At 42.4% G+C, this 27674-nt stretch overlaps 1 protein-coding gene across 1 annotated transcript in view; it reads right to left on the reverse strand.

The window, feature by feature from the left end:
• Positions 1–1314: 1314 nt before the first annotated feature.
• The window catches only part of LOC138492891 (alpha-1,4-N-acetylglucosaminyltransferase-like), a 338960-nt gene continuing 312600 nt past the window's right edge, over positions 1315–27674 (reverse strand). Inside the window, exon 2 of the mRNA XM_069620204.1 lies at positions 1315–1899. Within this exon, the coding sequence (XP_069476305.1) occupies positions 1315–1899 (585 nt within the window). The remainder of the gene's footprint in view (positions 1900–27674) is intronic.

Genomic DNA, 27674 nt, shown 5'->3' on the forward strand with positions numbered 1-27674 from the left:
ATGAGGCTGTGTGAATGCAAAAGATCAGCTAGCAAAGTCTTACTAAGAATGGATTTATAGGGTGAAATATGTAAAAGGCACCCTAGCAATCAATAAAAAGTGTGGGGAATTGTAACCTCACCGAAAGAGGAGATGGGTTGAACACCATGTTGGGGGGAGGGGACAGCAAGAGAAAGAAGCATTAGCAATGACAACAGTTTGGGCTTTTCTGAAGGTATGAGAGAGGCATTTGCCAGGCACTGTCATAATGGTTCTAAATGGCCAATAATGGGAGCAGCTGCAAAATGGTTTGAGTACCTGGGCATATAACAAGCAGTGCCTGACAAACGGCCACCTAATACCTATACACAAGACAACATTTGTTTATAACACAACATCAGTGAAGGACCCCCATATGACTTATAAATCAAGTGGCTGAATGCCAACTCTGTTAAGGCATTTTTATTTCACCAGAAGTGCATCATTTAAAGCTCCAATTAAGCTACTATGTCTCAGAATACTGCTTTGAAATAGCACTGGCAGGCACTTCGAGCACAAAGTCTGATGCTACTGCTTAATAAAGCTTGTTCAAAGAGATTCCGGACAGATGCGTTTTAGGTTTAGAGGGGCAGATAGTGGGTGGGAATGGCACCATGGATTAGCATGACCATGGGCTGTCAATAGGTGGGTATATGACCAAAGAGCACTTACAAGTTATGTGTCGCTCCATATACCCGATCTCCCTCCTAGCTATATGCCAATGCAATACTTTTGGCATTTAGGTAGCTCTAAAGTGCCACCTAATAGGCAGAACTAAAAAGGAACATAATCCTGGGCCCCTTATTCATTGAAAAATTAAGGTGACGTTGACGTATTAGTTATCATGACATCCTGCTTGTTGCACCCAAATGATCCTGAAACAAAACCATAATCAGAACCATCCAAGTTTTTCAAACATATTAAGCAATCAGAGGTGCCCCACTGGCAATGTTCTGGCACAGACCTATACATAAATAAAATTCCTGTTTTAACAGAAGGATTCTAAGAAAATAAGAGTTTGTTTTAGTTTTCACCTCGTGGAAATATATACAAGTAAAATGGCAACATTTTAAAATTTTAAAATGTTTTAAAAACTTTTGAAAACACATAACATTTATCCCATACCTATCAATTCTTTAAATTCAATCCCTGAGATTTTGCTGAAACCTTGATTCCTCTGTAAACCCTGCCTAAGTGGGGGAAAGCAGAACTTTGCTTTCCAGTAGATATATAATGCTTGCCAAATCCATTCGAGACCAGTTGACTCACTGCCTGCTCCCACCCACCCACCTCCATTCATTCCTCCTCTGTGCTGTTTATCAAAACCTTATAGGTGGTTGGGCAGTAGGTTTTATAGAGATGCTCCACTAGTGTGTTGCTTCCGGGAATCACTGATTTGTTCTCATTGTTCATGTAATTCCATAGGTGTAAGGCATATGAGTCATTAAAGGTTGGGTCAATCTTCCAGACTTCGTAGTATCTCTTCCAGGAAGGATATCCGATAGGGTAAAAGCGTTGTGGGTTTAGGAAGGAAATGTTCTGGCACATCCCATCCTCCTGTTCTTGGAACACAGGAAGCTTACACCTTTTTCTTAGAATTCTGGTAAATAAATCTGGGCCTTGGTGCCCCCAGATCTTTCCGTTGTACTTTTCTACAAAGTTTTCCATGCAATCCAAGATAAATTTATGGTGGAATTTAAAACTGAAGATCCCATTACTGGAATAAGTGGAGTGCTGCGCAGCAACGAAGTCGTCCACTGGTATGCGTCTGATGGAGATGATATCTGTGTCCATGTACATGCCACCATATTTCCAGATGATTGCAAGTCTACTGGCATCTGCACTGATGTGGAGCCAATGCTTTTCACCTGTGTGGTTAACCTGCAAAATGAGGGAAGACATGTTAGATACTGGAACATACGGGTGACGGTTGTTAAATGGGAATTTAATCTGCTTCCTTCCATATCATTTCTTGATGGCTTGTCTGTTTAGACAGAACATTGAAAAATGGGATAGGCAACAATGACAATGATTTACCCCTTGAACTACGATGTCCCAAAACTAGGAGGTTTAACAACTGCTCTATCATTTCAAGAAATAAACAGTATGTCAAGTTATTTTATAATATGTTGATTGTTATTTGTAAATTACACATCTATCAAAGGTAGTGCACTCATCACCATCTAATGACCCCTTGGGAGTTGCAGCTGCAACCCCAGAAAATGTGGTGGGGAGCAGATTTGGAAGGTTGCATCAGTGGGTAGGGAGTCGTATGTGGCGTGGCACAGATGTACTAGAAAATATTTGGGCCCTAGCACTTATTTTTGTTTACAAACTGAGCACTTCAAGAGGGAAATAAATCCAATCTTTCAGTTAAGTAAATGTCTATGATGTGCTGCTACTATTTTAGATTTTCAGCTTAAAATGACCTCATTTTTGTGGAAGTGAACAAAATCCTCCATAAACTCAGTGTCTGCTTCCACCTCTGATGGGAGCTGTCTTTTCAGCAATTTTCAAGTGATTCTGTCCAAAGCAGACTTGGTATGAGGAGCTCTGTTACACATGCACTGCAGAGTGTTCCCACGTGGATAATCTGCTGGGAAACACCAACAGTACGCAATTCCGATTTTGTATGTTTTGAAAAATGGGACTAATACCAAGACCATACAAAAGGCATAGCAAAGCCACAAATCCAGACTCACTTGAAATGTCAGCCTTTTTTTCCATAGTATACTATGGCATGCTACCCATCTGCTACCCCATCACCCAGCAGAACTGTCTGGTACCTGCTGCTGTCAACGTGTACAGCTTGCCCCTTATTTCTCTCCTACTTTTTGCATACTTTACTGCTCTGACACCATCTGCAAAAACACCTCCCTTCTGCTGTGGCAAGATTGCCTTCTTACCTTCACCACACCACACCGACGCATGTCCATCAGAATCATAGAAAAATGAAGAAAAAGGGCTTTTCATCATAAAATCATTGTCGTGATGACCTATACCATGGAGAAGGCCAGACTCTTTGGTTTCAAGGTAAGACCATGTTTCACCCTCTCACCAAGCTGTCAGAGTGAATCTGAAGCAAGGTCAGTGCTATGTCTGATACCCCTCACTGCATTCGATGATCTCAAAAAGAGCTAGCAAGGCCTTAAGAGGTGTGGCCCAATCCTGGTCTCCAAACACCACAAAGAGTACCAAGCCACAGAAGTTAACTCAACACCACCACCACTTCGGAAGCTTCAGCTGTGGGATAACTAGGCACCAATGATCATTGACATGGATTTGGATCGATAGAGTTGCAGCAAACCAAACCTCAACCAAGTGCCGCAGAGCCCAGTTGAACAGTTGCATAAAATGAGACACAGCAGGGCAATCTCACTGCCCTCCTGAGGTGCACCACTCGAGACAACCAGGTAGGTGGTGGTTCAGTCGGAGGGGGAGGTGGGCGAAAGAGAGAAAGAAGAAACATCCCAGATTGGGGAGAAGTGGAGAGAACCTCATAGTTGGAAGTGAGAAAGAGAAGCACCCCTGAGTGGGGAGTGAGAAAGAGAAGAACCACAGAGTGGTGAGTGAGAAAGATAAGTACCCCAGAGGGGGAGTGAGAAATAGATGCACCCGGGGTGGGCAGGAAGAAAGAGAAAAGCCCCAGAGTGGGGAGAGACAGAGGAAACCCTGCAAGTGGGAGGACAAAAAGAGAAAAAACGAAAAAACCCTGAAGTGTGGAACTGAGAAAATCCCAGAACAGGGACTAAGAAACACCCAACTGTGGGGGAGGTGGTAGGCAAGAAAGAGAAGCACACAATAGCGGGGAGTGAAGAAAAGCATCTTAAAAGCAAGGAGTGAGAAAGGGAAAATCCCCCAAGTGGGGAGTGAGCAAGAGAAGCATCCCAGAGTGGGGCGAGAGAGAGGAAACCCCAGAGTGGGAAGCACAAAGGAGAAATACCCCAGAGCAGAGAGAAGCAGGGAAAAACCCTGCATGCGGAGTGAGAAACAGATGCATCCCAGAGTGGAGAGCAAGATGGAGAAAAACCCAGACTAGGGTGAGATGAAGAAAAGCCCGGAATGGGGAGTAGAAAAGCGAAACACCGCTGTCTAGGGAGAAACAGGGAAAATCCCAGAACGGGGACTGAGAAATTCCCATCAGTGGCAGAGGGGCCAAAGAAAACCCCAGAGTGTGGTAGTGAGGAGTGGAAAAGCGCTAGGGTGGGGAAAGACTGAGACACCCTTTGAGTGAAGAGAAAGAAAGAAAGACTGACAGGAGACAGATGAAAAGAGTCTGAGAGGAACTGGAAAGAGATGGAGAGAGACTCAGGGCTGGGACCTCTGGCCCACAGTCCCCCACACCAAGACATTTCTACACTGAACTGGCACTATGGGCTCAGTCCTTTTCTAAAGGGGTACATGATTGGATTGGTCATAAGCCAGCAGACATCCCTTCCAGCTCAAGGTACCCCAAAGTCTTATGTTGTTTGTGATTTTCTTTAAATATAGGGAAAGTGGTTTGGTTAGTGTAGGGATGGAGGACGGTTATATTGTTTTGACCTCCTGACAAGCACCTGTGTGACCTTCTTTCGAAAAATAGGCTAGTCTGTGTCCTGTTTCTGATATGCCACAGTATATTGTGACACATCATCGGTTTCTCCAGAGGCCATCATTTTGGTCTATGATAAAAGATGGTTTGGATAGGGCCGCTGGTTGAACGAGTTTTCAGACATTTCCGGTAAGACCTGTTAGCCCATCATTTTAAATCTTTTATTTATGAACTACACTGTGAGAGCCAATTAGGTGATGCGTACATGCCTTTTTGCCTTTTTACATCCTACAGGGAGGAATTTTGGTGTTTATGCATCCCGTTGTTTGCAGGAACCTCTGCTGGGACGCTGTTATTTAGTTCATACAAGTGGACCCAGCTTATAATTAAAGGAAGAAACGTACAGCCTTCCATTGTGTGAATGAAGGTTAGTCAATATTCTTTGCGGTCACGGTCTTACACCCGTGGACGCATTTTTGTGGTCCATTGTTAGCCATTGCTAGGTCCTTTCTAAGCTAGATCTTAAGTATGTGACTTTTGTGTTCTGTCCACGAGCATTCCATTGGCTGCAATAGTGTAGGTTCTATACAATGTCTTTGTCATTTGTGTGCACATCTGAAGTACTGACTTTGCCTATGGCCTGGTTCCACATTTCACCTGCCCCCCAGAGACACCAATACACAAGGGTAGCACTGCTTTCTGCCAGACACCTCAGGCCCACCCCGGAGACACCCCGGGTTGGAAGCAGGTTCCTGTATATGATCACCCATTGTTTTATTTTTCATTATATACATAATTTTTACTAGTGTTGTTTAGTGGGTTGTAAACTAGAACCCATATGTTGTTATATGTTATCTTTCCAAGCAAAGGGGGTTCATACATTGATGTTTCCCATTTTGTTTTTTCTTTCCTTTCCTATGTTAGAATATACTTTTGATTACTCCTGATGAAGACGTCACTACACTAAAGTATATACGTCGAAACCAGTTGAGTTTGGACTAAGATGAGGTCGTGGTCAGAAAACTCTGGGACCCATCTTAATTGCCTAGGCCACTGATGTTACCTATCGTGGCCCGTCAAACTGATTTCATATTCTTTCTATAAACTTTTCAGATGAATGCTTGGATGATTGAATAAGATGATTTTTACTATATAGATGTGTTCTTATTAAATAAAAGTTGTTTCCTGCTATGTAAATTGTTTTTACAGGTGCAGATTTAATCATGATTTGTTTCATACATTAAATTAGTATCAGGTTTAATAAAATCCTTGATACCACATTTCTTGAATTGTTTCCTTTGGATGTTTTTTCCGTTATCCCATTTCAAAGTAATACTCCCATCCAAAGTTTGGGGTCTCCTGTGTCTTTCAGAGAACACATATTTCCAGCCCTTGGCTGTACAGGTTATATATACATTTTTTAACACTGTAATGGTTTTCTCCTATTCAGGATAGCTTAACTTTTTTCACATTTATTGTACTGGGTGTGTCTTTTTGGTGTACTCCAGACTGGCGGAATCCCCCCAGGCCATGGCAGAAACAGATACCATCTCCTTTACGGAGGCACAAATAACAGAACTTATTCAAGGTCCATCATTCTTTGAAAATTTACAACTACCAACATTTAATCAAGGCACCACAGGAGATGCTCTTCTTAATTTGAAGAAGAAGCAGTTCCGCACGGAAATGCATGGTCATATACTTAAGGAATATTTGAGATCTAGTATTATTCCACAAGGACTACAGGTCAAAATTATCCCATGTCTTTTTCTGGATGATAATGATCATAAAGTGGCTTTCAGTCAAGTTGCCACCAAATGTGCCGTGATTTGTTAGTATTAACCATAACCACGGCCCAAAGAGTTAGTGGGAAGATACAAGAAACGCTGTCAGAACAAGAAAAATCTTTTTTGACAAATACTTTGATTGCGGAATCTAAACAAAAGTTAGAAGAGATTGAAAAATCCTTTCAGGAATTTAAGAAGCTAACTATTGAAAAAAAGACCAATAAACTTAAGAAGGATATCTCATTATTCAAAAAAGAATTGGTGTATCCTTATCTAGAGGAAGATTTTAATCCCCAGACAGTTTGGAAAACTAATGCTAATTGGAATATGGGACCCAATAATACAAATAAAAAAAGATGGGTGACATTCTCAGATACTTCTTCCAGTAATTCTGGTAATGAGGAATCTAACAATCAAACCTCGGGTAATCACCCTTTTCGAGGAAGGGGCGGCCGAAGAGGCCGTAGAAATATCCCCCAAGGTCAAATGACACACAACATGCCGATGCAGAACATCCCGGGACAAGGGATGATGCACCGGGATTTTCAGACCCGGAATCGAGCGTACAGGTGGTAAACGAAACAATGCCAATCTTTAATCTTTCTTCCCGTACGCTAACACCAGCGGAAACATCAATTCTTAAATGTGGTCTATCTTTTGTCCCTACTCAAAATCCAAGCGCAATGTCAATCATAAGTGAAGTAAAGGGTTTTTTGCGTAAACTGAGGCTGAAGTTTTTCTTTTCGAATAATACGGCCCCTAGGGAATCCAACATCTCAGGACTTTTAAGACCTTCCACCTTCACTCCTAACTCCAATGATTTGCCTCCAGAGGTCTTGAATTTTGAAAAATTAGTTCTCAAAGAAATAGAGAAAGTTATTTGTCATCCAAGAAATCAACAAGGACCCAATTTGAGGCTATCTGAGTTTGAGGCTATTGAGAGATTAGCCTCGGATCAGTCTATAGTCATCAAGGCTGCAGACAAGGGTGGTGGGATAGTTGTCTGGGACGCTGATCTATATGACCAAGAAGCTCTGAGACTTCTACACATCCCTGGGCACTATTCCAAAATGGTGAAAGATCCATCAGAAATGATCAAACTAAAGGTACTCAAACTTACTGAGGAAGGAAACCAATTGGGTTTCCTTTCCACTAAGGAGGTTGAATTTATCAATTTCTCGGAAGATCGCATATCCTTATTTTACATTATGCCTAAAATACATAAAGACAGTGAGAACCCCCCAGGACGACCAATAGTCTCGGGGTGTGGTTCATTACTTGAACCCCTTTCGAAATATATCGATTTTTTCATTAAGCCATTGGCGATGGCCACTCCCATTTTTCTCCTTGACTCGAGAGACGTCATTAACCTGGTGGAAACAAAAGCATTTGACCCTAGTACTCAAATTCTAGTCAAACTTGATATTGAAGCACTTTATACAAATATTCCTCAGGATAGAGCTGTGGAGAGCCTGCGTATAATGCTAGATCGGCGCTTGCCACCACATTTGGTTCGCACAGAATTCCTATGTAAAGCAGTAGAGCTAGTCCTTAAGAATAGTTTCTTTAAATTCAAGGAGGAATTATTCTTACAATGTAAAGGGACAGCAATGGGGTGTACTTTTGCACCCAACCTTGCCATTATTTTCATGGCACTTTTTGAGGAAGAAAAAATCCTGTCAGCATTCAATCCATTTAGGGGTCAAATCAAAGTGTACCGTCGGTATATCGACGACATACTTATGATTTGGGAAGGATCCACAACATCATTGGTTTCATTTGTTCAATGGCTTAATGCGATAGACTTAGATATTCATTTTACTTTCGAATATTCAGTATCCAGAATCCCTTTCTTGGATTTGTCTATCTTTGTCAAAGAAGGGTACCTCTGTACAGAATTATATAGGAAACCCACAGAGAGAAATACTACGTTGAAATACGAGAGCCAACATCCAGCTAGTCTACTTTGTAACTTACCATATGGGATGTTTCTACGGCTACGCCGTAACTGCACAGATATCATAGATTTTGTTAAACATGCAGCGATTTTGGAAAAAAGAATATTAGAACGGGATATCCAAAGAAACTTATAAAACATTCCAAAAAGAGAGCTTGATATATCAACCGAGACCTTCTACTGACACCCAAGCAAGACATTGAAAAGAAAGATGAATTAGTATGTGTCTCAACTTTTTGTCAATATAGCAATGCCATTAGAGGTATCATCTTAAAAAACTGGCGAATTCTTAATACAACAGGAACTCCTATACCTAGGCCTTTATTCGCTTTCAAAAAAAGTAAAAATTTGAAGCAAAAGATCACTCGTGCCAGTAGAACTCTTCCTAAGGTCCATACAATTCGCAATACTAACTCCAACCCAGTGGTGGGACACTACCCTTGTACTTCATGTGTCGCCTGCAAGTTTTCCAAAAAAAGATGTCATTTGAATCACAGACCAGAAAGTGGACCCTTCGTACTTTTACCACTTGTAAAAGTAAGAATGTCATTTATGCCATTCACTGCCCATGTCAGTTGCTCTATGTAGGCAAAACCACCAGAGAAGTGAGTACCCGTATTAATGAACACCACTCTAAGATCAGAACCCGAAATCCCAATGCCCCTATGATAATCCATTTCACTGAGATGGGTCACACGGCTGACCAGTTGGAATGGTTTTGCATAGAAAAAGTATATGCACAAAACCAACTCCAACTATTAAAAAACTTAGATTACAAAGAAGAAATGTGGATATTTAACCTAAAACATTAATGTTGGGCCTTAATACCCTGGAACCATGGAATTGAGTAACTAACCATTACTCACCATAATATCTGGTATCTTTGGACCGTGAGTTTTTCAGTGCGAACCTGTATATATCAATCTTTATAGCTCTTCACAAACAGCTTTTTGCGGAGGTTAGCCCTATAGGTGGTAAGTGTTACCAACTACCTTTCTGGTCCATTTTTTCCTGATGGGACCTCCCATAGTTACTTCTAGTTTATTCTGCCCATTGACAGCAGCCCCAACTCCACCTAATTGATTTCTCATTCATGGTTAAATGAGACATTGGGCCTCATTACACGGATGGCGGAGAACCATGGCGCTATTAGCGCCATGGTTCATGCCGGTAAAATACCGGCACCGCCTTGGCAGAAAGGGGAATTATCGCCCCATTCCAAGGTTGGCGGGGCGGTAATTCCCCCTTTCACCATTGCCCTTCCCCATTCCCATTTTTGCCCCATAGGGCTCAATGGGAATGGTGAAGGCGCTAATTACGGTACCGTAAATTGCGGTACCGTAATTAGCTGCCTGGGTCCCTTTGCGGGTTGGTTTTTAATGCCTGCAAAAAGCAGGCGTTAAATCCCCCAACCCGCAAAGGGACCTCGTAGTAAGGCGGTAAGGATTTACTGGTACCGGTATTTTACCGCCATCCGTGTAATGAGGCCCATTGCCTTCGAGTGTAGATAAGAGACATTAGTTGTTGTTTTTATTACATCTGCAGTACTCATTATAATGTGCATAAACTAAATTCTTGCCCATACATAATTGACAGTGTCTCTCTCTAAGGGCTCTGACGCAGCGCATGTCATTGCCATGTTTTTTTAGTATATCTTTGGTGCTTCAATTACAGGTTTTTTTCCCTCGCGATCGTGTGGCACACTCCTTGTGTTCCAATTACGTGCATCTTTCTCCCGAGATCGTGCGGCCATTTAGAATGTGGGCCAGCCTAGCTTGAAGTCACATGACCGATTACGTGATCACATGATGTTTTTTACGCGTATATCAACATCTCGGAAATGGCGATACTTTGTTGCACGCCACTTCCAATTGGACCCAGCTGGTGAACGGGTGACTAGCCGTCGTGATAGTCTGAGAGTTCCTTTGCTTAGGTAAACACTCTGCCGTGTGTTTGTTTTTCGAATCCCTCTTTGCAATTAATTCATGTAGAAGGGAGCCCCATATATTTGGGTCTTCTACAGGCTCCACTTCAGCTAAGTGATTCTGTTTGTGGTCAGAAATATTGGGCACTTTACTTCTGAAATTTCTTAAGTAGTAAGCTTTTCAATTAGCCACATTTTTGTAAAAAATAATCAGATACTGCACATATTAGCTGGCTTTGGTTTATGAACCTACTCTATCAATTTGCAGTAATCTCCTTTGGGTGTAACCCATGTTATAATTGTAAGAACAAATGGGTCCTTTTCCACATACTTAAATGTCTGTGCTGTGTTTAGGCCCACACAATATCAGGCGCAGCTCTCCCTGGATCCGGGGAGTTATCTTCACATTTACGGCCACTGGTTGAACGAGTTTTCGGACATTTCCGGTAAGACCTGTTAGCCCATCATTTTACATTTTTTATTTATGAACTACACTGTGAGACCCAATTAGGTGATGCGTACATGCCTTTTTACATCCTACAGGGAGGAATTTTGGCATTTATGCATCCCGTTGTTTGCAGGAACCTCTGCTGGGATGCTGTTATTTAGTTCATACAAGTGGACCCAGCTTATAATTAAAGGAAGAAACGTACAGCCTTCCATTGTGTGAATGAAGGTTAGTCAATATTCTTTGCGGTCACGGTCTTACACCCGTGGACGCATTTTTGTGGTCCATTGTTAGCCATTGCTAGGTCCTTTCTAAGCTAGATCTTAAGTATGTGACTTTTGTGTTCTGTCCACGAGCCTTCCATTGGCTGCAATAGTGTAGGTTCTATACAATGGCTTTGTCATTTGTGTGTACATCTGAAGTACTGACTTTGCCTAAGGCCTGGTTCCACATTTCACCTGCCCCCCAGAGACACCAATACACGAGGGTAGCACTGCTTTCTGCCAGACACCTCAGGCCCACCCCGGAGACACCCCGGGTTGGAAGCAGGTTCCTGTATATGATCACCCATTGTTTTATTTTTCATTATATACACAATTCTTACTAGTGTTGTTTAGTGGGTTGTAAACTAGAACCCATATGTTGTTATATGTTATCTTTCCAAGCAAAGGGGGTTCATACATTGATGTTTCCCATTTTGTTTTTTCTTTCCTTTCCTATGTTAGAATATACTTTTGATTACTCCTGATGAAGACGTCACTACACTAAAGTATATACGTCGAAACCGGCTGAGTTTGGACTAAGATGAGGTCGTGGTCAGAAAACTCTGGGACCCATCTTAATTGCCTAGGCCATTGATGTTACCTATTGTGGCCCGTCAAACTGATTTCATTTTCTTTCTATAAACTTTTCAGATGAATCAATTATGATGAATTTTCCTATAGATTTTATATTGTACATTTATTGGTGTTTGGTATGAGTGGTTTGTCTAATGGATGGATGAGGTTGAATGCTTGGATGATTGAATAAGATGATTTTTACTATATAGATGTGTTCCTTTTAAATAAAAGTTGTTTCCTGCTATGTAAATTGTTTTTACAAGGGCAGATTTAATCATGATTTGTTTCATACATTAATTTAGTATCAGGTTTAATAAAACCCTTGATACCACATTTCTTGAATTGTTTCCTTTGGATGTTTTTTCCGGTATCCCATTGGATGCAAGAAAACCTGCAGGCACAAACGTTCTGTTTGCATTCACACTTTCATGACATGTTCCATGTGGCCTCTCGACACAGAGTAAGACACGTGATGTGCTTTATGCATTTTCCCACAATGTGCAATGAATGTGGTCATGTAGCTGACATCACCAGTATTGGATGTGGGTGGAGAGGCATGCAAATACCTGGTGGAGTCCGTAGGGATATGTTGTAATTGTTGTTTATGTGTGTCACCAGGTTGAATACAATCATAGATCTCCACCATACACAAATGTGTAGTGAACTTGGTCTCCCAACTAGCTGCTTTCAAGGTGCCTTTGGCCTAACGGCATGGTTTGGGTGCCCAAAATGTCCAAATGTGGTCTGAACTATTTGCCTCTTGTTTGTATTTATTTATTTATTTATTTACATTTATAAAGCGCTCACACAGCCCGCAGGCATCGAGGCGCTGTTACATGAATTGTTTGTTTTTCTTAGTTGCGTAATTGTGTTTTTTTTTTTTGTCTTAGTTACGTATTTATAACGCGCTTAAACACCCGGAGGTTTCTAAGCGCAGACCCGGGGATCGAACCTGTTGCTGCTTCGTGTCGTCTTGCTTCCAAGACGCGCACGCTGCCGCTGAGCTATCCTCCCGGGATGTATGATTAACCTAAGAGCAGCATTTGACAGCAGTCAATATAAGGGCCTGACTTTACATCATATTGACTCTTTTTCAGAAGGAGTTCCATGGCTATTGCTTCTGCAATGCAAACTCCTAGCAAATCTTTGTCATTCAGTGCATGACTCTGTGTTTGGCATGGGAACAGGGGCATTCCCTTTATTTTCATGCCATGTGTACACACAGTGATAGGTAATGGTGGAACCAATATTGGACATCCACAAAGACTTCCAAACATAAAAGAGAGGGCAAAATCAGCAGAGATCCTAGCGTCTCTGCCTGCATTAAAGTGTGATGTGGGCAGCGACACAGAGGTGTTTCCCAAGATAGAGCAGGGAAATCATGGAGTTGGTTTTCTGCTCTGTGTCCTGCAGACCACAGGACATCAGCTCTAAAATGACCATGATATGTAAAATCCTGCAGTGAATCTGTCTCTGTTGGTTTTCCTGCATTATGGCTATTTTGAGCTGCACAAAAATAAAATAAAGGTGTATATGTCAAATTGAATATGTGTTGGGCAAGACCATCTGTGGAATGGAGTGTAGAACAATAATTTGCTATTTGCCTCCATGATCGCATAGGAACCTACAATACAACACTCCTAAGATATTCTGATTGGTAATCTAATGTCACACCAGACATTGTTCCATGCTCAGTCCTGGTGTTATTGTGAATTTATGGATTTGCATTGTTGGAAAATACAGTCTCCAAATTTCAACCATGCAGTACTTTCAACACAGCCACTGATTTCAACAGAGACAGTGTGCACCAGTTATAAATGATGCTGACATTGCAGCACATGCCATATGCTATGTATGCTGTAGGCTTTATTAATAATACTAACATGTAATGAGCTAACATTGTAGTACATGCTATGTGTAGTAAAGGGTGTACTCACAGTTAATATGGGAATCATATTGGCTTGATATGCAGGCCATAGGCTCTGTACGCGCTAGCCTATAGCAGGTAGATGAACTAACATGCTGGCTGTGGGTTACCAGCTTTCAGAAAATAAAGTGAAGTTACATTGCAGGTGAGATTTAGAGTCTGTGCTAGGTGAAACATGTTGAGTATAAGCATTCCTTGTTCTGAACAGGAAAAGGGGAATGAAAAATAAGTTATCTTATTGACAGATGTGCTGAATTCTGTCCAAAAATCTAAGGGCTGAACAGAACTGCTAGAAGTGTCTGTCATGTGTCTAGTGGCACCCAAAGTGGGTTGGAACTTGAGGAAGTGACATTAGAAAACAGGTGGGTAAGGGCTGATTTTGAGGGAGACATTATAAGGAACTGAACGCTGGGAGGTTGGACTTGGCCTGTGGCAGATTCCATAAGGGGTTGTTGCTGTTTTCACAAGGCTGGTGGGCTGGTGACTTTTGCATGGAGAATTTGTAAAACAGGCTTTCCACATAAATCTGTGGATGTTTTAACAGAGCCTGTCATATCCATCGCATTGCTGAGATTGTATAAGAATAGGGCCTCAGATTTGACAAGCTCTAATTGTGAGCAAACACTTGAGACTGCATTTTGAATTTTGGAAGGCTTTCCCCGAGTGTGAGAGCCAAACTGTGTCCTGCGAACATCGAGGCATTTATCCAAGCCTGACTGGGATTGCTACGAAGGCCATGGGCAGATAGGAAATCTGTGTTTGTTTGGTCTCTCAGCAGGCTTCTAAGCTGCAGTATTCCAAAGCAAAATAGTGGGGGCTGACATGAGCTGACCCTTGAGATGGGTGCTGAATTGAAATGATGCCAGTGCAGCTGGGCTGAGTACAGTGTCAAGTTAAGTGATGTAAGTATAAATAGGGTTCGCCAAAGAATTCTTTTTGGGGTGTCTTGCAAGGGGAGTTTGATTTGGCCAAGTCAATTAGACATACAAAGACATTTTTCTTATGTTTCACGGTACCCAACAACATGAATGTTTTCTTAATCTAAATTGTTTATCGGAATAATTATGTTAGCAAGAAATCTCATTTATTTCTAACATCAGACCAACCAGTCATCTGACTAAAAGGTACAGGGGTAGAAGGTAGGTGGGGCAGAGGCATTAAGGTAAATGCCCACATAACCACTGAACTTCATACTAAGGTGTGTTCCAATTGCTTCCCCAGTCTGTCAATTGTATACAGGGGAGAATTGATAAAGGGTGTTAATCCATGGTGCAGGCAGTATTAATGAATATTAAGTAGCTGTTAGAGCCCAAAGAAAACTATCAGTGTGAAATTGCATGTTCTGATTTCTTTTCTCTAATATCATGCATGGTTCACTATGTTGATTTCTTTTGACCTTAGTAGAGGACAAGGGGTAAACAGGACTTGAGGAGAGATTACTTACATGACCAAGATACTAGATAGGGATTTGAGGCTGTGCTGCTTTGCGAACAGTATTAATTTTTCTTGCAATACAAAGTTTGTTATGTTTATTGCATTTGTTCAATAAGAGTGTAACACTGATGTTTCGCTCCTGAATTTTTCTCTCTGCTGAATGAGATGAAGGTGCCTGAGGGCATAATTATGAAAGCCTGTGTGGTAGTCTGTTATTGAGTAGCCTAGTTAATTCACAATCAGTAGTGTTGAGTCCAGGTGTATTCAGTGCAGTTGGTGTGAAAATCTGGTGTGCTCAGTGCAGGCAGAAAATCTACAGGCTCTCTATCTCTCCCGGCCTATCTCTGACTGTGGCCACCGTTTACAGGTCACTTGCCAGGTTGGCCTCTTCCTCTCAGAGTGGGCGGACTTCTATTTTTCTATCCTTACCTCTACCTTTCAACTACTGCTCAGAGACCTCATCATCCATCTGGATATTTCTAACACATCATCAGGACTCTTGCACAATCTCTGCATCTCTCTCTCTCTCTCTCTCTCTCTCTCTCTCTATTCTACCCTCTAGCCCAACACACTCTTCCGAGCACACCTTGGATGTTCTCATCTCTTCAGACATCCCCCTCTCTAACCCTTTCACCACTCATGGGCTGACACCTTTCTGTTCTCCTCCTACCTGAAGTTATTTTTCCCCTAGATGAAGCCAACCCCAGCACTACCACCTACCTTCTCAGTCATCCGGTCCATGAAGCTTGTGTCAGTGGAGTCCTTTGCTGCTACTTTCTCTCCTCCTCCTATGCATGTGGTCGATTCAAACTCTGACACAGCCCTCTCTAACCTGTATATTCTATCTCTAACATTCTGGATGTACTTGCCCCTGTCATGAAAATCTGCCTTAAGCCTACCTCCAAGTGCAACTCTTGGTATGACTCTGACCTTGCCACCCAAAAACACAAGTGTAGGGTGGCTGAGAGGAAGTGGAGGGCATTGGACACATCCTCTGACAAACAGTCCTGTCGCCTGCTCTAAAGGCATTACAGACTCTCTGGGGGTCATTACGACCCAGGCGCTAATTGCGCCAACATTACCACCATGGTGTAAACAACGTTTACACCATGGTGGATGGCGGATTTACCGCCCCATTCCAAGGTGAGTGGGGCGGTAAATCCCCATTTCCCATTTTCCCTTCCCCATTCCCATTTTTGCCCCATAGGGCATAATGGGAGTGGGGAAGGCGCTAATTACGCCACCGTAAATTACGGTGGCGTAATTAGCATCATGGCAGGTTAGCGCCATGGATTTTAACGGCTGCTAAAAGCAGCCGTTAAAATCAGAATCAGGCGTTAAGGGTTAACGACGGCGTTAACCCTTAGCGCCTGGGTCGTAATGAGGCCCTCTGTCTCGTCCAAGAAGTGCACCCACATCCAAACCCGTATCTCTGCGGCCTCTAGCAACACGGCCAAACGCTTCAAAATCTGTAAGGAGCTGGCCAATCCTACTGAAGTCTCCACCTCTCCTGTTTCCTCCCAGACCCTCTGCATGGCTTTGGTCTCTCACTTCACCACTAGAACTCTCCTCTTCCCCCCCCCTAACTCTCCTGACCCACCTCTGGACACCTCTCCCCCTCCTCCTCCTTTCTCCTCCTTCTCTGCGATAACTCCTGGCAATGTTTCTGGACAAGTCTGATCTATTAAAGTGTCATCCAAGCAGGTGTACCCCTGCACTTCCAGAACCATCAAGGACCACATCAACACCCTCGCACTAGCCTTGGCTGAGTTCTGCAATCACTCTTTTCCAACTGGGACTTTCCCCTCACTGCTAAGTCACTGGGCTTCATTACACGTTAGGCGTTAAGGGTTTACCGGTACCGGTAAGGGCACCGGTACCGGTAAAGCCTTACCGCCTTACTACGAGTTCCCTTTGCGGGACCAGACCTTAATGGCTGGTTTTACCAGCCGTTAAAGTAGGGTGCCGCAAAGGGACCTTGGAGCCCATAATTTGCGGTACCGTAATTAGCGCCTTCCCCATTCCCATTATGCCCTATGGGGGCAAAAATGGGAATGGGGAAGTGCCTTGGTGAATGGGGAATTACCGCCCCGCTCACCTTGGAGTAGGGCGGTAATTCCGCCATCCACCAAGGCGGACACAGTAAAATACCGGCGGCAACCATGGCGCTAATAGCGCCATGGTTACCGCCTACCGTGTGATGAGGCCCACTGTCTTGTGCAATCCCTCCTGAAGAAACCTTCTGCCGATCCTTTCTGTCCAGCAAATTATCACCCAATCTCTATCACCCCTTTGCTGGGCACTCTTCTCACAGTGTACTGCTTCCTCCTGACACACTGCACCACACTCCTACCACTTGCCACACTCAATAGCTCTAAGCATCCTGCCCTCAACCGCAACACGTCGCTCACAGCCAAAACACAGCATTCCATTTCACGCCATTCTCACACATCTAATTTGCCTGGTCATTAAAAGAGCCACCTAGCATCCACCGCACCAACCGCCAATCAGTACTCACACTTCATTAACTTTTGCACCATGCCCTGTCCCAACCCGTATATTAACTCTCCAGCCTTATGGCTGGAACACTTTGTTACCAAGCCTACGCCCAATCAACCTTGCTCTCTCCTCCTCAGAAATGTCAGATTAGGCTCAAGATTCTGCCACAAATATCAACCTCCACACCACCTTACCATCAATAAACCCCATTTGATCCAGGGACACTCTACACCTATACCTGACCCCACTGTTACTACAACGCCAAACCTAGACACTAGACATTGCCGACTTTATTGTAACTCATAGCTTAGACTTCTTAGCAATCACTGAAACCTGGCTACATGCCGCAGCCAGTACCACTTTGTCCTTGGCCATCCCTGAAAATTACGCCATCACTAGATGTGATAGGAACTCCAACCTTTCCAAAGGTGGGGGTGTTGTCTTCATCTTCAAAAGATCCCTTGAACTCAGGCCTATTTCTTATCAGCAGATCCCATCGGCCGAAATATTATCGGTTAAACTACCGATATCACCTAACCAAACATCCACTATTCACCTTATTTATCGACCACCGGGACCCATTAACACCTGTACTGATAACATTTAATCTCTTCTTGCAGATAACACAAAACCCAAGTCCCAAATCATACTACTGGGAGACCTTAACTTGGGATTCCAAGACCCCAACGATCCCAAATCCCTTGATCTTGCCAGTACCTTAACTGATCTATGGTTTACACATCACATCTACACTCCTACGTACAACAGGGGCAGAACCCTTGATTGGCTTTCTGACCTGAACTATAGCATCAATTCGGTAATGATCACTGCATGCACATGGGCATATCACCACAAAATTACCTTCTGCATCAAATCCGGTCAGCAAAGCCCTAAACAAAATATTGCCCCATCTATCTGCACAAGAAACAAGAAGGACATTACTAAAGAGAAACTACTCCCCATCATCCTTCCCCACCTCACAGAGTTTTGTCTTCCTGCTCAGACCCCACTGTACTAGTAGATACGTATAACAAAACTATCCAAAAGGCACTAAAGATCATAGCCTCACTGAAATTGCGGGAACCTAAACTTCAAGCTCATCTCAATTCGTGGTTCACTCCATACCTGAGAGATTTACGCAAAAGAAAAAGAAATGCTGAGGCACACTGGAAAACCCATCCCATGGACACTAACAAAAGCTCTCTAATCTCAGCCCTTCCAATTACAAAGACGCAATATTCCTTGCAAAACAAGATATGTACAATAACCACATCCTTCAGGCTGAATCCAACACCAAAGAGCTTTTCAAGATTGTAAAAGAACTTGAATCTCACACAGCCCCTATTGACACCTGCAATACTGACACCGATTGATGTACACATATCCAAAAAGCCCTCCTGGATAAAATATCTACACTCCAATACAAAATCAATGCTAAACAAATGCAGCCTTCACCCAGATTCGCTACCTAACTCCCTCCTCAACAAAATACCTCCTCTGACACACTCCTTCAAATCCTTCCATTTTACACCTCTTTCTATTGCTGAGGTGGAAAACATCATTAAATAACTGAAACCATCTAACTGTCAAGGTGACTCCTGTCCCACCCCTATCATCAAGGGAGCGGCCCCTTTCATCACCACTTTCATCAACGCCTCTTTCAAATCTGGAATAGTCCCTGACAACCTCAAGTATGCTTGGGTCATCCCACTTTAGCAACCCTACTAACTACTGACCAATTCTATGGTTCCCTTCTTATTGAAAATCTTGGACCGCGCTGCATACTTAGAAATTCAGGAATACCTGGAAAACAATAAAATCCTAGGCCTCCATCAATCTGGCTTCTGACCTAGGCATGGAACGGAAACTGCCCTCATTGACCTAAAATCACAAATCGAAGACCTAAACGACAACGGTAAGCTGGTCCTCCTACTCTTGTTAGACCTATCAGCAGCATTTGACTTGGTCAACCACCAAATTCTCTGCCACCACCTCAAAAATGCTGCCCACTTCTCAGATGAAGCTACATCTTGGATCAGTTCCTTTTTGACAAACAGAACTATGCAGGTCTTTTCTCCATCTGCATCTGACGAACCCTCTCCAGTCTTGCGTGGCGTCCCCCAGGGGTCCTGTGCCTCGCCTACACTATATAATGTCTTCATGATGCCACTCTTTGATATTCTTGACTATCTGGGTGTCACCTATACCAATTATGCTGATGATACTTAGATACTCATCCCTATCCCTGGTGACTATGTGACCGACTCAAAAGCCCTCAATGATTTTACTTAGGTTATCCAGGTCTGGATGGCGCATCATGGGCTTTGCCTAAATGACGAAAAAACTGAGTTACTCATCCTCGGCTCCCACTACAGATTCAATAAATTGGATCCTGCCTTCAAATCATTTGTGATTGACGGTAATACCATCAAGGTTTCAAGGTTTCCAAAGATACAAAAACTTTATTTATCTTGATTCCACCGTATCCCTCACGAGACAAACTAATGCTGTGGTCTCAGCATCTGCCTATACCTGCAAACTCATTACTGCATGCAGGCCGTTCCTTACCGCTGCCAACTGTATTATCCTGGCTAGAACTCTTATTATGGCCAAAATCGACTACTGCAATGCCCTATATCTTGGGACCTGCCAAAGGAACATCAACAAGTTGCAGGCAACACAGAATAATGCTGTAAGAGCTTCTCTTAATATTCCCAGGAAAGGTCCACATCTCCGACACCAGGCGCAGCTTACACTGGCTCCCTGTTACTCACAGAATATCCCTTAAAACTCTTGCACTGACCCATAAGTGCCAGTCCAAGGTATCAGGTAATATTATCCCCATATATGTGGTCGCCTTAAATAATATCGCCGGGAAAAGGTTGCAGCGATATTATATGGGTGACCATATATATGGGGCAAAAAAAATAAAAAAATAAAAATAAAAAATAATAAAGTTTGGGGGTTGCGGGGGTGTCCCCCACATGTTCCATGCAATAATGTTGCCACAAAAAACGGCCATTTTTCGGCGAGATTTTTGCATGGCGAGATTTTTGTGGCAACATTATTACATGGAACCCAGTCCAATGCATCCCCTGCATTACTAGCCAACCGCTTCACCTCTCACTCTTCATCCCGCCTGCAGAAATCAGCTCATAACTACACCCTATCCATGCCCAGATTCAAGCTGCAAAAAGCAGGTGGGTGCAGGTTCCCAGTCCTTGCAACCAAATTATGGAAAGTGAAGTGTTTAGGTTGATGTCTGAACATGATAGGAAGATGGAAGTAATCAGTGACTACAAAGTACAGCTCACAAAAAATGAATGTTAAGCTTAGAAAAAAAAGCTATGCATTATGAATAAACACAAGAATTAAATGCACAACTTAGAAATGAAATGACATCCCTAAAACCTGATTTGTCAGATTTTTCCAGTCTCACAATCGAACCAAGTGCTTCTAGCTTTATACGGAACCTGAATGAGCAGGAAAGTTTACCATTGCATGAATTAGGGATAGAGATTAGAAAACATTTCTCTCCATTCCGGTCCATGCAAGACGCGAAAAAGGCAGCATACACTATGACAGCTCAACCAGATGAGTTGCCACAACACTTCTTGCAAAATTTTAAACAAGCTTCTTCCCTTTTTGACATCAACTGTGATGTAAACTCAGTGCAGTTCAGCAATGAGAGGTGGTCTCCCAACTAGCCTGTGAATTCATTAGAAATAGAAGCTTGCAGTGGATTCTTCATCAGTCAACTAAAATGAATGAGGTAACTTCACATAACGAGGGTAAAAATAAGCAATCAAAGCAGTAGAAAGTGAAAGAGGCTGCCCTTGCAATGTAAGAAATTAGATTGTGGAAAATGCCATTGGAGACTGTTCAATCAGAGAATGTCACATCACATTACCAGAAAGGTGTGGCCATACAATCTTGAAAGCCCCAATATGTTATGCCTGCTCTTTAACTTTGAGGCTTTATACTTTGTTAATATGTATGAGAACATGTTTTCTATTATGTTACTATCAAACGTTCCCTACCCGGGCCACGCGTGGAAACACTGGCCTGCAGTCTCCTGCACCCACTGAAGGTTATACTCCATTATTTTATCATGATATTGGGGTAATTTAAATATGGTTGAGGGGGCTATCTTGATAGGCCATTATCTCCTGTCTTTTGGCTGCTCCTCCTCTATATTCCAATGACCATAAACACCCCCTCCCACTTCTCCTTAACTTCTCCCTTTTATCCCTGTCTCCCTGCAGCACCCACACTCACCCTAAGTCACCGTCTCCCCCTTATTTCTCGCTTTTGTACTGGCCTTCTCCACAGGCCAAAACATGCACTCTCATTTGATACACTGGTCGTCTCCTTGTGCCCATCCACTCCCTATGGATTAGCTTGACAATGGCCCTCCCCACGGGCTCCCTTTCCCCTATGTGGTATATGTAGTAGCCGAGTCGGCTCCACTCTTCTCACTCAAGCCCACCGCTAGAATGCCAAGCACACTATTATACACCAGGTACCTATCGATGATGACCCTTCCACCTTGGTCAACACCGCAAAAGAAATACAAACAGCACTGACTACCACGCACTCGTCCCTCCCTGTTCCTTCAAAACACTCCATCAACAACCATGCAATACAATGACACCTGTTACCCCTAAATGACAACTGTGCAATTGCTGGTGCTATGGTACGCTCTCACTACACAGCTCTCCTGCTCAAACACAGGTGTACCTACACACATGTCCACTGCCGATGGGGAGCATGAACTAACATCTACAATTACTGTGGCCGATCGTCCTCTCACCTTGAGGCTGCATCCTAAACATCATAAAATACAGTCTTCCCTCCTCTGTGGTTATGCAACCACGAGACAGTGTTTTTTTGCACGGTTACACTCATGTGTACTAGAGATCCTTGAGTCCTCTCCGCATTGAGCCTCCCGTGTGGGATCACTCCTCCCTCTGAGCGTGGCACTCGGGACCAGGCAGACCTTTATGAACTCAGTGTCTGCAAGGCCTCCTCACTGTTGTGCGTGGGACAGATCTGTGGTCGCCGAAACGGAGCCACCGGGGCGGGTGGCCAGAATCCCCTTAGCTAACTGAGAGAACTGAGGTACTCACTAGGTCCTCCAAAAGGTATTAGGGGTCCTCAAGGGCTCACAATCGATAGGTTACTAGTAGTAGTCCAAAATGGAGCATACACCAGGCAATAAGTAACGCTGTTTATTACAGCTGGGCAAGCACAAATCAAACAGCACAGTTGCAGTTAAAACTTCACGTCTTCTCGGTTCTGATGAAGCTGACTGGTTAGACTGCGTCATGCCCCTATAGCTAGACATAAGTTAGTTGGACATTACTGGAGCAAAACCAACCTGCCCTCTCTCGACTCACGCCATCCCAGTGTGGTGCCAGATTGCTTCTCGCTCCACCGTGCAAAGTTCGCAATTGCTAATCACATATTTGCGCTGACCTGCAGATCTTTATTCGTCTCCCATTGGCCAGCACCAGAAAGGAAGGAACCCGAGACACTGTGAAATAGTGGGAAGGAAGACATTCACATGGCACCTGCCTGATGATAATTTTCACAAACAGTATTGTGGACAAACTGCGGGCTGGTTACTTACCAGGGACACCAAACATCACTGTCTGATTGGCTCTTTTAGGAGCACCCCTGCATCCCGCATCCTTGTTCCCATACTCGCCCACCAAGGGGTAATTTGAAATCGCCTTTGGTGTCATGCAAATGCTTCCCTGGATTATGTAATTTTCCCCAGCTCTCATGAGTAACTGTGGGACTGGCTTGCCAGCCTTAATTGTATCACCCGGTGCTGGAAACAAGAAGCCTGATTTCAGCTTCCCCACTCCCATAGCCACTGCGTACATGCCGTGTGTTCAAATTTGGCCTACTATGCAAGGCCCACCTGCTTTGTCCCAATGGAGTGCACATACCTGCATTTTCATCTCCCTTGCTTTTGCCCAACAGGTTCCCTTGTGTCCATATTATTTTATATCCAAAGTGTCCCCCTGTGTTCCCCTCCATGCTTGATTCCTATGTCTGGCTACAGTTTCCAGTGACACCATGGTTTCGCCCCCTTGGAGTGTCCCAGGCCATCCCCCCTTAGTCCCATAATAGGTAGGTGCACCCCACTGTCTGGTGCTGAATCAGCACCTTCATTGCACCAATGTGCCCTCGGTATGGTAAGGGAGCATAGCTTGCATTGGTTCAGATATTTACATGTAATTGATGTGGAATAAATGCTGAAACTCTACCACAACAGATTATGATTTAGGTGGACTTTGTGTCACAGGACCAGCATACAATCCTAAAACAGAAACCTATCTTGTGTAGTACCTATTCGATGAAGAGAAAGGGCTATTATGGCTGAGGAACGAAGTACAGCTTTTTGGGATGAATACATATTAGATTTACCCTCTACCACTTCTATTTGTAACAGAAATGGAAGGGTCTCTGACAACTGCAAATCGAACAAACTTGAACAAAATGACACACCTAAAGAAGAGATTAATCAGAAGAGAATTCCAGGCTGAAATAATGCTGGAGTATTTTAGATGTAAAACCTTCCCTCGAGGGCTAGTGGTAAGGAATAAACCTCAGTGATTTTTAGATAACAAACCATTTAAACTTAAATCTACTTTACTTAGCAGATATAGATCACTGGAATTGGGTGATGTTCATTATAGATACAACATAGGAAGTCATCAAACAGATACAGGAAGAATTATAAAAAGCGAAGAAGAGGTGAAGAGACCTGTATCCCTAGATTTGTTTAAAAAAAAGATTAGATTAATTGAATAAAGAGATTGAGAACTTCAACATTTTTACTAACTCTGAACGTATCAAAACATTTAAAAAATACTTTAAAAAATGTTCACATGAAAATAATTATCCTTAAATTAAAGATAATCATAAACAAAACATTTTGGTATAAAACCTTCCCTCGTGTGCTAGTGTTAAGGAATACACCTCAGTGATTTTTAGACAACAAACAATTTAAAGTTAAATCTACTTTACTTAGCAGATACATGTGGATGGAATTGAGTGATGGTCATTATAGATACAACAAAGGAAGTATTTAAACAGATACAGGAAGAATTATAAAAAGTAGAAGAAGATGTGAAGAAACCTGTATCCCTGGATTTGTTTAAAAAAAGATTAGATTAATTGAATAAAGAGATTGAGAATGTTTTTTTGTAACTCTGAATATATGAAAACATTTAAAAAATACTTTGCAAATTGTTCACATGAAAATAATTATCCTTACATTAAAGACAATCATAAACCAAACATTTGAAATTGGATAATTCAATGTTGATAATCAAAGAAGAACAAGACATGTGAGATGCATATATAACATAAAGTAGTAAAAAACGTTTCATGGAAGGTGACTATCAGGCTAGTGGTGCAGGTACCTCGACGTCCTAAAGAAAAGGAAATTTGGAACAGGAGGAAACAGTGGAAGGGGATCGAGAAGAGCAGAGCTTTTTTGGAGGGAGGGAGGAGAAGAATAGAACAATGGAAGGATCACAATCCCAAGGTTCCCGAGAGTGGTTGCCATTGATGAAGAATTTATGCAACTATATATTAACAAGAAATTAGATATATGGCCTTGAAAAGAGACTGGGATATGTAGTTATGAAAGAACATGATCCCTTTATCTGTTGCATATAATTTAAAGCTTTAAAGGGGAACACTCATCTAAGCCAATATTTTGAAAATAAAGATTATAAATCTATAGACAATCTTGCAAGGATAAAGAACCCATTGGTGTTTACACCACCAATACAGATAAGAACAGCAGAAGCTATAGTATTTCATAATGAAGTACTTAAAAAGATGGAAGCATTAGAGAAATTAGCATATTGCCCTAAAACATATGTGAATAATAAATCTAGAAAACGAGCATGTGGAAATCAGATCCTGTTGCTGATATTTTAAACAGGAACCCAATGGTGCCTGACCTCTATTTCATAGCTAAAATATGCAAATGAAAGGTACAACCACTGGGACATTCTATAGTCTCTGGTGTGTCATCAGTAGTAGATTCTCTTTCTCAACAAGCAGATAGAGTATCTGAAAAGGTACATACCAAACATGAAGTTTTATGTCAAATACAAAACTCATGGGATTAATCTATTAGAAAATAAACCATTAAATAAATGTACCAATATACTAACGGATCTGGACATAATATCCTTGTGCGCAGAAATAACTCAATAGGTTTCTCTGGAAGTAATTAGAGCAGTTTTTGAACTAGATGCATGAATGGATATAAACAGGAGGAATTCATTTATTGTTGAAAAGAAATTGTTTTGGCAGTTCCTCCTTTCTAATTTCAAGGACACATTTGCTAGTTTGGCAGAGTCTGTGTGGTCCCTGGCAAACTTGCTTCCATGGTCGGCTTTCTATTATAATTGTTGGAGGAGGAGCCATTTATTCATAACTGCTTTCCCCCAAGTGGAGCGTGCAGAGTTCAGCAGAGTCCTTGTGGTATTGGGCTAACTTGCATCCATGGTTTGCTTTCTATTCCAATTGTTGGAGGATGAGCTATTTGTTCTTAACTGCTTTCCCCCAACCAGAGTGTGCAGAGTCTGGCAGAGTCCTTGTTTCCTGGGCTAACTTGCATCACGGTCTGCTTTCTGTTCCAATTGTTGGAGGAGGAGCTATTTGTTCATAACTGCTTTCCTCCAGGCGCAGAGTGTTGAGTCCGACAAAGTCCTTGTGGTCCTTGCGGTACGGGCGGTTGTGATCATTGCTGTGTTGCGTGTCAGCATGTTATTTATCACCTGTCGTCCTATGGATCGTGGTTTGGCATCTATATTGACTATTCTGCAGTGGGGAGCAGGTCCATTGCTCTGATTTATGATTAGGGTTTCCTGTTTTAGGGTTTATTATTTTTTACTTCTAGGGTGTTTTTTCAGTGTTTTCAAAAAGTTTCAGAATCTGTGTTTATCAGTGTTTTCCGGTTTGCCCACTTCAAAAAATTTTGGATAACTGTTTTTTCAAGTGTAAATACACAAATATTCTTTTATTGTTTCATTGCGCGCTTAAGTAGGGTAATGTCTCTCAGAGCAAGATGTTATGAACACTTTTTGGACAATGAAGATGAATGTGTTAATCCAGTAATATCTAACATTTCTACAAGTCAAAATTATTGTGGTAAATTATGCAATACTTTTTCAGGGTCTCTTTGCCCATCCTTGAGCTTTCTTTTCTTCCCATGAAGATTTAGATTTTAGAAAACGACCTTTCCACATTGTACAGACTTCTAATTTTAGCAGATAAGGCATAGCATGATAAAAGGATTTGCCGGGGAGCACTCACTTTGGTGGCGATAAGGATTATTTTGACTGGCAAAATAAATAAACTCGAAGCAGATCATAACTATTTATCAAATGCTGCTCACTACAAAATGAGAAGGGAGTCTCATAAATGTACCCCCTGAGGCATGATTGGAGGGAGTGAGCAGGCCAAGACTCTTTGCCTCGTGCGGGAATATCAGGGGATCCTGTAGCAGAATTTTTCAAAGGCAATTCAGCAGGTTAGGTGATTGTTGCTGAGATGTTATATGTTTATACCTTCCTGTAAATCATATGGCTTTTTTCCTATTCCTGCTGCATCATGTGCTGTAAAAATTGTTGTTTTGACTGGGGATGAGCACGGCTCTCTCGCTTTACTCTGTGTGGAAACATTTGTCCCCATAATGAAAATCAAAAGCTTGCACCCATGAATACACGCACAGTAAGTGAGCATATTTTAAAGTGAAATATACAAATGTAGTTCAATTGAAGAAGGAAGTGTGCAATACAAAAGAGTATTAGACGTTTAAGTATCTCTTAAATGAGCCATCATTTATAAACCACTCCTAATTTAAAGGTATTACCCAAATTGATCATTTACAAACGATTGTATGGTAAATCTCTCCGAATTCGGCCCGTACCATTTGATCATTTGTGATCAGTTTGGGTAATCACTACCAAACATGGAGCGCAGAGTTGCGGGGGTGACCCCCTGTTCCCCATGTTTGGTAATGATGGCCTTTCGAGATAGCAGGGGTGTCCCCTGCTTCCAGAGCTTTGGAGGAGGGGGCCAGAAAAATAAAAAAGAAAAGAAAAGCAGACACTGCAGCGTCGGATCTGACCCACCTAGGAGGGACGGATCGAAGAAGCAGGATCATAGAGAAAGCAGACGTGAATAAGGTAAGTAGGGGTGGTGAGGGGGTTTAAATTTGGTCTGATTTGGCTGTAGCAAAATTGTATTAGCGGCCAAATTGACCACTGTCA

Source organism: Ambystoma mexicanum, chromosome 10, assembly GCF_040938575.1.
Source record: "Ambystoma mexicanum isolate Mex_15411 chromosome 10, UKY_AmexF1_1, whole genome shotgun sequence".
Classification (NCBI taxonomy): Eukaryota; Metazoa; Chordata; class Amphibia; order Caudata; family Ambystomatidae; genus Ambystoma; species Ambystoma mexicanum.